Source organism: Oculina patagonica, chromosome 11 (assembly GCF_052425735.1).
Source record: "Oculina patagonica isolate OP01 chromosome 11, crgOcupat, whole genome shotgun sequence".
In the NCBI taxonomy this organism is placed as follows: domain Eukaryota; kingdom Metazoa; phylum Cnidaria; class Anthozoa; order Scleractinia; family Oculinidae; genus Oculina; species Oculina patagonica.
This window is the reverse complement of record NC_135768.1, coordinates 3,085,039-3,098,995: the sequence shown is the minus strand read 5'-3', so window position 1 is coordinate 3,098,995 and position 13,957 is coordinate 3,085,039. Positions and strand designations below refer to the sequence as shown.

At 34.8% G+C, this 13,957-nt stretch overlaps 2 protein-coding genes across 3 annotated transcripts; both read left to right on the top strand.

The window, feature by feature from the left end:
• The first annotated feature begins 3,543 nt into the window (after positions 1 to 3,543).
• Positions 3,544 to 5,864, top strand: LOC144630960 (uncharacterized). The gene is made up of 2 exons (XM_078489316.1): positions 3,544 to 5,671; positions 5,808 to 5,864. The coding sequence occupies exons 1-2, from the start codon at positions 3,554 to 3,556 to the stop codon at positions 5,862 to 5,864; spliced, it is 2,175 nt and encodes a 724-aa protein (XP_078345442.1). The 5' UTR covers positions 3,544 to 3,553.
• Positions 5,865 to 8,999: 3,135 nt separating this feature from the next.
• On the top strand, positions 9,000 to 13,309 carry LOC144629805 (E3 ubiquitin-protein ligase TRIM45-like). 2 transcript variants are annotated; one of them, XM_078488015.1, is made up of 2 exons: positions 9,000 to 9,074; positions 10,161 to 13,309. In XM_078488015.1, exon 2 carries the CDS (start codon positions 10,371 to 10,373, stop codon positions 12,369 to 12,371), a length of 2,001 nt encoding a protein of 666 aa, XP_078344141.1. In that variant the 5' UTR covers positions 9,000 to 9,074; positions 10,161 to 10,370; the 3' UTR covers positions 12,372 to 13,309. The 2 variants fall into 2 exon arrangements, with proteins under 2 accessions (XP_078344141.1, XP_078344140.1); XM_078488014.1 differs by lacking the exon at positions 9,000 to 9,074 and having other exon boundaries at positions 9,908 to 13,308.
• The last annotated feature ends 648 nt before the right edge of the window (positions 13,310 to 13,957 follow it).

Sequence of the window (13,957 nt, the reverse complement as noted above, 5' to 3'; positions counted from 1 at the left end):
TATTACACAATAAAGAACAAGCGCAATGCTAAAATGACAAAATGATAAAACAAAAAAAATCATATATAACTAATATATATGACCGAACATCGAAAATGCATATTTACATGGAACCATATATCAAGCGAACTTACTGAAGACCAAATTATAGAATTGAAAGCTTATTATCAAACATATCATCGAAAATGTTGGGCTTACAAGCAGGCTGTTAAACGTTTCAAAAAATGGAAATTATTAGGGAATTCATTGTCTATCATATTTGCATCAAGCGGATTTGCCTCCTCTATAGCGACTGGTGGTATCGCTTTGATTACAATATCAACAATTTCATTATTGATTCAGGGTTGGATGATTCACAAAAATCTCGAGTTAAAAATTCATAACTCCATATATGCTTACCAAAGCTATCAACACCTTTTGAACTCTATTAAAGGCGCTATGAGAAGTGGCGATTATAATCCGTCTAGCATTCTAAATACAATGAAAAGCATTGACGATTACATATGCGATACCGGTCCAATAATCGATCGGTATCTGCTCAAATATGATGATAAATTTACCGAATAATCCGTGCGATCTGGGACGATTTTAATGCTAAAATCTCACCCCAATACCAATCATTAAAAGCTCGCGTTTTTTTTTATTTAGTAACACAGATGAAATTGTATGGGATACCAAGCATTTTAAACAGCTGTCTTATAATATATTTCGTTGAGATCATCCTCTTTCTTCTTTTATTTATAGATGGAAGAATAGTATCGATCTCATGAAACACTTTATAAATCTTATCGCGCTGATTATGAGACAATTGAACTCCATTTTTAATACATAAATCGTTTAAAACAGCCTCAATGTGGTATTTACGATGATAGATGCTTTTACGCCATATCTTGTGTATGTTATCGTAAAAATCAATGTACTCACTGACATAATCATAACTATGAACCAAACCGCAATTAATACAAACATTTATACCGTTTTGATTTGACATATCATGCCTAATACAGCATGGCTCAGCCAGCTCAGACACTTTATCACCTTCTACTAATACTTGACCACAATAAGGGCATGTAAACTCTTCCATATTCTTTAATTCATCGTGAATTTGTGAATTACAAGACATTCTATACTATTGATTATATTTTTATGTTGCTACCACATGACGTTAGGGCACAGCTTGGGCAGTAAATTTCAGAATAAACTTTGGGAGTAAAATTTACTCAAAAAGTTTATATATAAAAAACTTTTTACTTGTTGAAATATAATTGGTCAATAGAAATCATACGACTGCATGATGACCTTGGAAAGTAATGATGACTCATTTTCATGGGGAACCCCTATAGTTCTTACATCTTCACAAAAATATTTCACAAAAATATTTCACAAAATGAATAAAGTTTCACAAAATATTTTCACAATTGTGAATCAAAATATGTAGCTTTTGATTGGTTAAAAAAATCATACAATAATCTCCTTATGCTATCAAAAAGTAAATATTTGCGTTGCTATGTTTTTGTTATCATAATAGAACATTGTGGAACCATCTTTTAGTCATTAATCATTTATAACTTATGGCTAAAACCGTAAACTGAATAAATATGTATTTAACGTTGATCCTTACGAGGCCTTCCACGTCGTCGTTTCTGGTCTTCAGGTATACACTCTAAACATGCATGATTTTTGTCTTCATTTGATATTTCAGATCGGCTTTTCAGGTCTGAAGATAGCATTTTAATAATACTAATATTAGCGTCAAGGATGCTCTGAATACAATACATTTTATTAATGAAGGCTATATCATTCGAGCTTTGATCAGCTTCTAGTAGGTGTTTGACATTTAATGTTATATCACTCATTCTATATATATTAATAAAGAAAATAATTATCTGTTTATATCTATCACTTAAACGCACTATAAAAAACACTTAAGGAAATAATATATAGTATATATAATGGGACGAAATAAAAAATACGATAATGAAGAAGACAGACAAAACGCTATTAAGGAAAGCAAGACCAGATATATGCTAAACAAATCATGGATATGTGATGCATGTCAACATGACTACACGCTCGCTGGAAAGCACTCTCACATGAGGACCAATAAGCATATTAAAAATACTGTTATCAAGGCTATTAAAGACCAATACAACATAATACCAGCTGAAAACATATAAAGCAATATTATATAATTATATATTGTATAGCACAGTATATATGAATTGCTGTTATCTGTTGCCTTAGGTGACCAAAAATATATTTATTTCTGGTTATCTTTTAAACGCACCAAAAAAAATCTCAAAAATAATTTTTACTATAAAGGACTTAAAGAAATGGTAATTCTATATAGTACACAAAAATGGAAAAAAATATCTCATATATTAATATGAATGAATTAGATCTAGAAAAATTATCTAAAACTGAACTCATAAAACTAGTATTATCACTAAAAGCAAACCAACCAAGAGTTTACAAACCTAGGCCACCAATCCCAACTCCTCGTAAGAGTGTTAAACAGATGATTGATGATTATGAGGAAAATGTCATTCAACCACCTCCTGAATTTAGGGATGATTACAAGCCTAAACCCATGCCACGGACTATAAAAACAGCCCCACTACCATTACCAAGGACAAAGATAGAGGAAGTTGCTAAAGCTATGAAAGGCTACACAAAGTCTTTTGAAATTGGTACAAAAAATACTAAAGACCCGTTATTACAGCTTCAAAACACAAGAAAAGCTGTAGAAAATCACATAATAAAAGAGCTATCAGCAATGAAAGGACTCAAATTTGCTGAAACTCTTAAGGTGACATTTTCAAAGATGACTGGCGATAGTGTAATATATAAAACAGCTTATTTTAATTGCAAACCACAAACAATCATCAATAATCTAGAGATCGCAGAATCACTACAAGCATCTAAACAACAGATATTAAATTTCGTAGCTCAATGGATATCAGAAGGCTCAGGATGGGTATTACAATCTGTTGATGGTCATTATATTAATATAGTAAAATATGAACCAATAAAGGCATCCTCTTATATCAAACTACCTCAAGAACTCAGAAATAGTTCAAAAGGATTAATAAATATGAAAAATGAAGATAATGAATGCTTTAGATGGTGTCATATCAGACACATAAATCCTCAAGAAAAATATCCTCAACGTATTAAAAAAATTGATAAATCATACATTGAGAATCTAAATTATGATGGAGTTCAATTCCCAGTAGCAATAAAGCAGTACAATAAAATTGAGAAGCAAAATGAGATTAATATTAATGTTTTCGGTTATGAAAACAAACAACCATATCCCATCTATATATCAAAAGAAAAGTATAACAATCAGATGAATTTATTATTGATAACTGAAAATGAAAACAAGCATTATGTTCTAATAAAGGATTTCAATAAATTCATGTATAACCAAACAAAGCATAAAGAGAGGAAACACTTCTGTATGCACTGTTTGCAATGTTTCAGTTCTGAAAGAGTATTAAACGATCACAAAGATAATTGCATTCAAGTCAACGGGACACAAGCAGTTAAAATGCCTGATAAAGACAATAATATACTAAAATTCAACAACTTTCATAAGCAACAAGCCGTCCCATTTGTGATATATGCTGATTTCGAAGCTATAACCGAAAAGATTTCCGGTTGCAAGCCTAAAGATGATAAATCCTATACTCAAGCTTATCAAAGGCATACAGACTGTGGTTATGGTTATAAAGTAGTTTGTTTTTATGATGATAAATACACTAGGCCGTTACAAATTTACAGAGGTGAAAAAGCTGTTTACAAATTCATGGAAAAGATGCTTGAGGAGGTTAAATATTGTAAAAATACAATGAAAAAACATTTCAACAAACCATTAAAGATGACTAAAGATGATGAAGAAGAATTTCAACAAGCAAAAGTATGTCATATCTGTGATAAAGTGTATAATGATGATGATATACGAGTGAGAGATCATTGCCATATTACTGGTAAATACAGAGGGTCAGCACACCAAGACTGTAATCTTAAATTGAGAATAGAACCAGATAAAATAAAGATACCTGTAATTTTTCACAATCTCAGAGGTTATGACAGTCATTTTATAATGCAAGAGATTGGTGCTATTGTCAAAAATCATACATACAAAAATAAAAAAGGAGAGATTAAAGAGATGAATATCAATGCTATACCCAATACCATTGAGAAATATATGACATTTATGCTCGGTAATTATTTAACATTTCTTGATAGTTTCCAGTTTATGAGTTCCAGTCTTGATAAATTAGTAAGTAATCTGCCGAGAGAAAAATTAATATATACTTCTAAAATGTTTAAGGGTGATAAGCTTAATCTTATGTCGAGAAAAGGAATATATCCGTATGACTATATGGATAGCTTTGATAAATTTAATGCAGAGCTACCAACTAAAGAAGAATTTTACAGTATATTAAATAATGAGCATATATCAGACAAAGACTATAAGCATGCAGAAAATGTGTGGAAAACGTTTAAGATCAAAAATATGGGTGAGTACCATGATTTATATTTAAAATCAGATGTCTTATTATTAGCAGATGTGTTTGAAAGCTTTAGAAAAACATGCCTAGAATACTATAAACTTGATCCATGTCATTACTTCACAAGCCCAGGTTTATCGTGGGATGCTATGCTTAAAATGACTGATATCAAATTAGAGCTAATGACTGACGTTGATATGTACCAATTCATCGAAAAAGGAATGAGAGGAGGTATATCGTATATAGCTCATCGATATGGGAAAGCTAATAACAAATATATGAAAAAATATGATGAGAAGGCGCCCTCAAAGTATATCATGTATCTTGATGCTAATAATTTATACGGTTATGCTATGAGTCAATATCTACCAACTGGATGCTTTAGATGGTTAACACAAAAACAAATTGATGAAACAAACTTGGCCAAGTATAAAGAAGACAGTAAAAAAGGCTTGATACTGGAGGTTGATCTTGAATATCCCAAGGAGTTGCATAATCATCATAATGACTACCCATTGGGTGCAGAAAAAGTTAAGGTGACTAAAGATATGCTATCGGATTATTGCAAAAACATTGCTAAAAAATACAATATATCATCAGGTTTAGTACATAAACTGATGCCTACATTAAACAATAAAGAAAAATATGTATTACATTACAGGAATCTTCAGTTGTATTTAGATCTAGGATTAAAGCTCACAAAAGTCTATCGAGTGTTAGAATTTAATCAATCCCCATGGTTGAAGCAATATATCGATTACAATACTGAAAAACGTAAAAATTCTAAAAACGCTTTTGAAAAAGACTTTTTTAAATTGATGAATAATTCAGTATACGGCAAAACCATGGAGAATTTGAGGAAGCGAGTCGACGTTAGGTTAGTGACTAATAAAAATAAATTATTAAAGTTAGCTTCAAAACCAACATATGTCAGTAGCAAAATATTTAATGAAAACTTAGTAGCTGTCCATAAAATCAAAGAAACATTAACCCTCAATCGACCTTCATATGTAGGAATGGCTATATTAGATTTAAGCAAAACACTAATGTATGATTTCCATTATAACTACATAAAAAAGAAGTATGTAAACAAAGCCAAACTACTATTTACAGATACAGACAGTTTAACTTATGAAATTCAGGCTGAAGATGTATATAAAGACTTTTTTAATGATAAAGAGAAATTCGATAACAGTGACTACCCTGAAAAATCACCATTCTTTGATAAAACAAACAAGAAAGTCATTGGTAAATTCAAAGATGAAGCTTCTTTTATTCCTATTTTAGAATTCATCGGTCTGCGATCAAAAATGTATTCTTATATTAAAGACAATCTACAAGTAGGAAAGACTGCCAAAGGAATCAAGAAATCCGTTATCAAAAAAGATATCAAACATGAAAACTACAAAGAGACCTTATTCAATAAAACACAGATGCATCATACTATGAAAACCATCAGAAGTCAAGGCCATCAACTTGGAAGCTATGAGATTAATAAAATATCACTGAGCTGTTTTGATGATAAACGGTATATACTTGATGATGGCTTAACAAGTTATGCTTACGGGCATTATAATATAAAGCAATAATTTTCATTATGATTTCTAGTATAAGAGATTTTTAAACGCACCTTAATTTCAAAATTTTAAAAAGAGTATAAGAGCATTTTTTAAATAATGTGATTTTTGAAATAAATTTTAAAAACATCATAAAACAAGGCCCGAAAAGCTTCTTACGAAGCTTTTTTACCCACCAAGGCCTTGTGATTTTTTAACATTCGTCCCATCCCCCTCCTCGATCTTACGATCTGCGGTGCCGGACTCATTAAAATCTGCTTCGCTTGGTTTTCCAGATTCATATTTCAGTTATGATTTCAAGGCTTGTTTAAACGCACTGTATCCAAAATTTTGAAAAAGGTATAAGAGATTTTTTTATTTTGATTAAAGGGTTTAGCAAGGGTTGGTTTTTAAGGCTTGGTTTTACAGGCTTTTTTTTTCTAGGGTTTGAATTTCAGTTTTGGATCCAATATTTGATTCCAATATTTGAATCCATTTTTGATTCTATTTTTGATTTCATTTTTGATTCCATGTTTGATTCTATTTTTTGATTCTATTTTTGATTCTATTTTTGAATCCAGTGCTGTGCAGTAGTATAGGAGTTGGGGATGTAAGAGATTATAAAAATTTTTATGATCTCGTACCCCCAACTCCTATACTACTATGGCAAGTTTCAATGGAAGTTTGGTGGGGTGGAATCTTTTAGTCATCCTATCCATTGTATTCAGTGTAATAGATATTTCGTGGTGTCTGACCAGGGTAAACATTGTTTGAAAGTTTTCAACAGGAATAGAAACTTCCAGTACAAGATTGGAAAGCCGGGTGGAGGTGACGGGGAGTTTAGGTTTCTCCATTGTTTGTCAGTGAACAAGTCAGGACACCTAATGGTCTGTGATGGAAGTAAAAATAGAATACAAGTATTTGAATTGAATGGAAAGTTTGTTGGCAAGTTTGGAACACAAGGCAACAATTTAGGAGAATATAATACACCATGGTCTGTAGCAGTTTTAAGTAATGGCCGAATTGTTGTGTCAGACCTGTGGAATCATCGCATTCAGATTCTTCAGTTGTTATAAAGCCATTTCCAAAACTTTGAGGGGATACGTTAGTAAGGCATAATTTTCCATCTGCAACAGCGTGCAGGTGAAAAACGTGTTTTTTAAGTTGTGTTTAGCCCTTGGACGTACAAGAAAGGTGGATGCCAACCCTCGAGGTTTTCTTTCGCAATTTTGAAAGGGGGATTTTCTATGCTTAAACGTTTAGTAGCTGTTCATTTATCCCTCACGAAAATTCCGATGTGTCAACTGCGTGTCCATGATTTTTGATATTGCTATGGCAATCGACAAAGTCAAGCCAAATTTCGACATTTTTGGCATGTAACTCTTCGATTTTTCCAGTTGTCGTAAAATTGCAGAATTGTTACATTTTTACATTCCAGTAGCATTTTGGATTGCTCTTGTATCAATTTCCGTTATTTTCTGACCTACTTAGAAAACAGTGAAATCCAAGATGGCGGAAGCCTAGAAGGTGGATATAATGACGTCATAACCAACCACAATTTGCGACATCATGCATGGCAAGCTCATAGCTATCCACACAATGCAAAATAGTTTTGCTGTGGCGTTTGTGAGTGAGGGGTGGCCCATCAACCTTCCTTGTATCACGGTGGGGTATGAATCAGCTTGCATTACCGATGGATAAAAACAAAAGAAAGTTATGGTGAAATGGGATTTTAAAATAAATTAAGCTTAGGAAGGAAAAAAAAAACCCTCGTCGTCAGGATGGAAATTTAATTTTAAAGACTTACTAAAGACATTTCACCTGCATGATCAATGTTCTATTGTGGAGTGTGTTGTTATATTGCTTCCCGTATAAGAAATTGTTAGATTATGTGTGATGTTTATTTTACTAACTGCCTTTTAGTGAAAGTGATGATATGTATATATAATTAAATGAGTAATTGAAGTGAGTAAGCGAGTAAATAAGTATCAAAGAGTTTGTAAGCGAGTAAGGAGAGTTGATGAAATAGAATGAACGAACTTTAGCTTGCTTAAGCTATGTTAATCGCTAGAAATGAACTATTGTAAAAGTATACCAGCTCCTAAACCTGTAAATAGCAGTTATGCCCCTAAGTGAACAGTTTCTGCCAGTACAAAAACTCGATTGTAAGAAACTTTTGTGCAAAATTTTCAATAAAGAACTTACACTGATTATTGAATTTATATAATTGTTTGAAAAATGCCTCGTTGACGATCGATCATTGGTTTTGTTATTTTGTGTACGATGATCATTTCATCCCGTTTCGCATTTTAACGAAAACAACCATGTCACATTTACTAACTATAATATAGCATAACTATTCGAAAAAAAGACGAGCGGTCGATACGAAAATTGAAAGACTTTCAGTTCCTCAATGCTAGCAAGCGTAGCAGGTATTTAAGGGGATGGGAGAAGAAGAGAATTTGACAGGCGACCACTCGCGAGGCTGGCTAAAAGATGGGGAAAATATAGGTCCGCAAAGCGTGCAACTGCCTGAGATCTTGGAGCAGTAGAAGCGATTCTTTATAGAAACCTTTTCCAATCAAACAGCTTTATTGCGAAGCCATCAAATTGAGTAAAAAAGTACAAACAGTACAGTTGAAATGTGAACTCTTTCTGTTCCTAAAACGCGGCAATACAATGCAATGGGGTCTTGCATGCCTTGCTTTTTTAGACCTGGAGTGACATCTTTAGATCTGTTAAAACTGAGTGCAGCAGGGTCACATTCCTGGGAACTCAGAATCGATATCTCTCTTGAAAAAATTCTAGTACAACAATTCGCGATTGGTTCTTGCACTGAAATACGTTAACATAACAAGCTGAGTTTATTCCAAGAATAGCTAATCGAAAAAGCAAAAGACTAACTGTGCAATGTTGAATTCATTGAAAAAGGCTTCATCCCTCGCTTGTTTCCTAACACGACATAGATATCAAAACGTTGCTCCATAATCTCCGTGAAGTAGTGTATCTTTCGATTGTGTCCCAACATATTTGCCGATCCCAAATATCTGCAATTCTTACTTGGATGCCAGGGACGAGTTAGCTGTAACTGACATGTGTGCGAAATACTTCTGTAAATTTGGTGTAACATTTTCAAAAAAAATATACAATACAATGCTGCTTAAATTTATTGTCTAAAAGTTGTTACTGATGTCAAGTAACATAAATTTTGTTCTATAAGTACCATGCTTGACTGGGTTGTTTAGCATTTTCGTATTTCTTTATATATTGTGACAGAATCATTATGAAGTCGCCATCTTGAATGGGAAAGCTGCTAAAAGTCCCGTGGCAGGCTGCCAAAATAATATTAGGTACCATCCCACCCTCACCCCCTCCCCTGTTCTCCACAACATGAGTGGTTTAATCAGATCAGGCTATTCAACATGGCGGCTCCACGGTTCAGGAACTACAACCAGCGACTGTCAAATATATATCTGTGAAATTTGAATTTTTAATTTCCGTTCTTCTCTTGTTCATGCGATGTGATACAGTTAGAACCTGCTAATTCAAACTCAGTTATTTCGAATTTCCTGTTATTTCGAACTAAAACCCATTTCCCTTTGATTTGCCTTTCAGTCATTTGCTAACAGCTTTTTCAAACTCGCGATATTTCGAACTATTTTGTGTTTCCCCTGACAACGGGGTTCAACTGTATGTCGAATGGGGTCTCGCTTGACTGGGAGTTTTGTCTTGTTTTATTCACTTGCAGAAAGACATCTGCAGATCTGTCAAAACTGAGTGCAGCAGGGTCAAATTCGTGCGAATCAGAAACCATCGCCTCTAAGACAATATTCCGTGATTGGTTCGTACAACAAAAATATTATCATAACAAACTGAGCCGATTCCAAGAATAGCTAAATATAGAAAGTCACAAGACATCTTTGTTCCGTGTTGAATTCCGCGAAGAAGGCAACTGAAATCGCTCGCTTGTTTCGAAGACGACATAGCCTGTTCACCACGTTATTCGCTCTCCCATAACAACGAGAGCCTGGAACAGGCTAAAGACGAGATGGATATCAAAACTTTGCTCCACAATCTCCGTGAGGAAGTGTCTTGTTCGGTGTGTTCCAGCATATTTACCGACCCAAAGCAGCTTCCATGCTTGCACAGTTTCTGTCTGCATTGCTTGAAACAATGGCACAGAACAAGCTATGATGGCCGAGGCACAATCAGATGTCCAAACTGCCAAGCCGTTAGCAGAATACCTGAAAGTGGTGATCTGAAAGATCTTCCAACCAGTTTTTATCTGAACGGCATGATTGATGTGCTGGCAATAAAAGAATGTCAAAGCAGCCATGTAAGATGTGGAAATTGCGACACGAAAAGCTCCGAGAGTTCTTATTGTTTCCAGTGTTCCATATTTTATTGTCAAGAATGCTTAACTGGGCACAACATCATGCGGAGCCATAAAAATCATAGAGTTCTGGCGCTCAAAGAGTTTCAAGACAAGGATTATGAAGATGTGTTGAAGAGACCTGCGTTTTGTCCTAAGCAGGGACATAAGAAAGAAGAGCTGAACTATTTTTGTAAGAACTGTGAAACGGCAGTCTGCCAAACTTGTGTCCTGTTGGAACATGGAGGTCATACTCTGAACTTAATCGAAGAAGAAGCTGAAAGACAAAAGATTGAAATGAAATCTTTGATTGAAACACACAGACAAAGTTTACAAGCAAAGATGAACGAAGTTCGTCGACTTGATGAAGACAGTGCCAAACTGATCCAACAAGGCGAAGACGTGAAGGCAGATGTCCAAAGAATTGTTGACAATTTAATTACGGTCCTTGAAGCTAAGAAGCAAACAATTCTCTCTGCGGTGGAAAATGAAACAATGAAGTCACTTGGAAGTCTAACAAAGCGAAAGACCGAGATTGATGAACAAGTAAAGGGGATCAAATCATCGCTGGAAAAAGCTGATAAACTATTAACTCGAAGTACAAACGCTGAAATCGTTCAATTGAAGAAATCATTAGAGAAAATCTTGGAGAAAGTTGATATAACTGAACTGACTGGCCGTGACCCTATAGTTCTTCCAGTTTTCGTGGCAAATCAAAAGTTGTTAGACACTGTCAACATCGAAGAAATTGGAACTTTGGAAATACCAATCCAAACAAAAGCAAGTCAATCTGTTGCTCTTGGCAAAGGACTCAAGGAGGGAACTGTCGGAAGTGAAGCACTGTTCGTTCTTAAGACAAGAAGCGCTGATGGAAGAGAGTGTTACAGTGAACACGACCGTGTAACGGTGGAGATCAGGGACGAACAAGGACGAGAATGCGCGACGGAAGCAAGAATAAATGACAATAAGGATGGAAGATACAAGATCAGCTATTCTCTCAGAGATCAAGGCAGATACAAAGTGACTGTAAAGGTAAACGACGAACATGTTCGTGACAGTCCTTTTTCTGTTCAAATAGGCCCATTTCAGGTCAGACCTGTTTTAACTTTTGGACAATTAGGTTCGTCTATTGGAATGTTTCAGTATCCCTGGGGGGTGGCAGTGAATGAAAGGGACGAGATAGCTGTAACTGACTGGAACAACCACAGAGTTCAAATCTTTAACAGTAGCGGGAATTATTTAAGATCCTTTGGTCGGCAAGGTAGCAATAAAGGTGAATTTAATCATCCTAAGGGAATAGCATTTCACAAAAATGGGAATATTTTTGTGGTTGACTGCGATAACAAAAGGATCCAGATTTTCAATGGGGAGGGTGAGTATATCGATTCGTTTGGCGGGAAAGGAAGCCCCAATAGTCCGTTCTCTATTCCTTGTGGTTTATCTGTAGACAGTGATGGGAATATTATTGTTGCTGATGCAGGTAACAAATTGATTAAGATTTTTTCTCCTAATGGCGAGTTTCTAATGAAGTTAGGTGGGCTGAGCTCTTTTAGTTATCCCACCCACTGTGTTCAATGTGATAGATATCTCATAGTGTCAGACAGTAATGAACATTGTATAAAAGTTTTCGACAGGAGTGGAAACTTTCAGTACAAGTTTGGAAAGCAGGGTGGAGGGAATGGGGAATTTAATACACCTCGTTGTTTGTCAGTGAACAAGTCAGGACACCTGATGGTCTGTGATTCAGAAAATCAGAGAATGCAAGTATTTGAACTGAATGGAAAGTTTGTTGCCATGTTTAGAACACGGGGCAATCAATTAGGCGAGTTTTATTCACCATGGTCTGCAACAGTTCTAAGTAATGGCCGAATTGTTGTGTCTGAGTTTCAAAATCATCGCATACAGACATTTGAGTTGTTGTAAAGCCAAAAGTTAAGTTAAGATAACATTTTCCAAAATTGACAAATAAATTCAGAAGAAGTGAGTGTGAAAATCTATTAAACAGCTTGAAGTCCTTCATATGAGAGGCGAATAAAGGATAGTTGAAATTCTTGTGGAAACTTGAGGGCTATCTATATCTGTAGCAAAGCTAGTGTTAACGAAAATGTAAAATTGCTCAGAAAAAATATATATCTCTACTAAAATGATCTAGAAAAGTACAGAATTACATGATAATTAAGTATACGTACTGAAATTAGGCCTAAGGAAGATTAAAATTATGCTGACGTAAGTAGGAAAAGCATATCTTCATTTATTGTCATGTTTCCTCGTTAAGTCACTCGAGCAGCAAAACACTAAACTTGCTTTCCGTTAATGAAGCGACACAGAAAACATAACAGGAAACATTGTTTCCGCAACAATGTTACCTAGTTTAGCCACGCCTTCAACACAATGATTTTCTGTAAGCCTGGTAGAAACATTTTATCTGATCAAAGTTGCTTTAGGGAAAGTCGTGTGCTGTTCAGTTGTAAGTTATAAAGATTTCAGTCATTGAATACATGAAAATACATCGTTGCTCGTGTGAGAATCGTCAAATTATTAATATGTGCGATTTTAAACAATTTTACTACCTAAAGAGTGTACATATAGTTGTGAACTGGTTTTATTTTAAAGTACTGATTTACCGCATGCTATAAACATATAAGTAAGTAAGTAAGTAAGTAAGTAAGTAAGTAAGTAAGTAAGTAAGTAAGTAAGTAAGTAAGTAAGTAAGTAAGTAAGTAAGTAAGTAAGTAAGTAAGTAAGTAAGTAAGTAAGTAAGTAAGTAAGTAAGTAAAGCGTCTTTGCGAAATACTTGTGTATTTTGTGTAACATTTTCAATAAAGACTGATGTTGTTTGAAGAATTTTAGTTTATATTATTTAGGAATTGCCCCCTAAGCGTTCAACTGCACCCAAATATAAAATCATTTCTACTTCTTTCACATTTTCCAAAACACCCGTCACCCTTTCAATAACTGGGATATTAGTAATGATAATAAACATTGAGTGAGTATAAGTGAATTCAGTGAGCCAAATCGGGAAAATAAGTTCAGAAGCAACCCGAGCATTTAGCGCAAGTTTGTTTTGAAATTATACGACCTGATTATAATGACTACATAACAAAATTCGGATATTGTACGAACGTATGGACCCGTCACGGAGATTCTGTAACTTACGCGCTATAATTATTCTCGTGATACACTTGTTCCCTGACGGGTAGGCGGGGCTCGCTATATGGAATGGCGCGCATGCGTGTTTTTAAGATTGACTTACTTGACTTAAACCCTTGACTTTCCATTGGAACATAGGTCGTCCACCAGAGATCTCCATCTTCCCCTGTCCTTGGCCACTTTTTCCAGTTGTTTCCAACTCATCCTAGTCTGTTGTACTTCAGCCTCAGTTGATCTTCTCCATGTTGTTTTAGGCCTTCTTCGGTTTCTTTTACCCTGAGGTATCCATCGAAGGGCATGCCTGGTGACATTGGCAGAGGGCTTTCTCAGCGTATGGCCTAGCCAGCGCCGTGTTTTTT

Coding starts and splice junctions, on each gene's coding strand:
- LOC144630960 (XM_078489316.1), top strand. CDS start 3,554: ATGCCTGATAAAGACAATAATATACTAAAATTCAACAACTTTCATAAG. Junction 5,672..5,807: donor ATGAAATTCAGGCTGAAGAT/GTATATAAAGAC, acceptor TTCCTATTTTAG/AATTCATCGGTCTGCGATCA.
- LOC144629805 (XM_078488014.1), top strand. CDS start 10,125: ATGGATATCAAAACTTTGCTCCACAATCTCCGTGAGGAAGTGTCTTGT.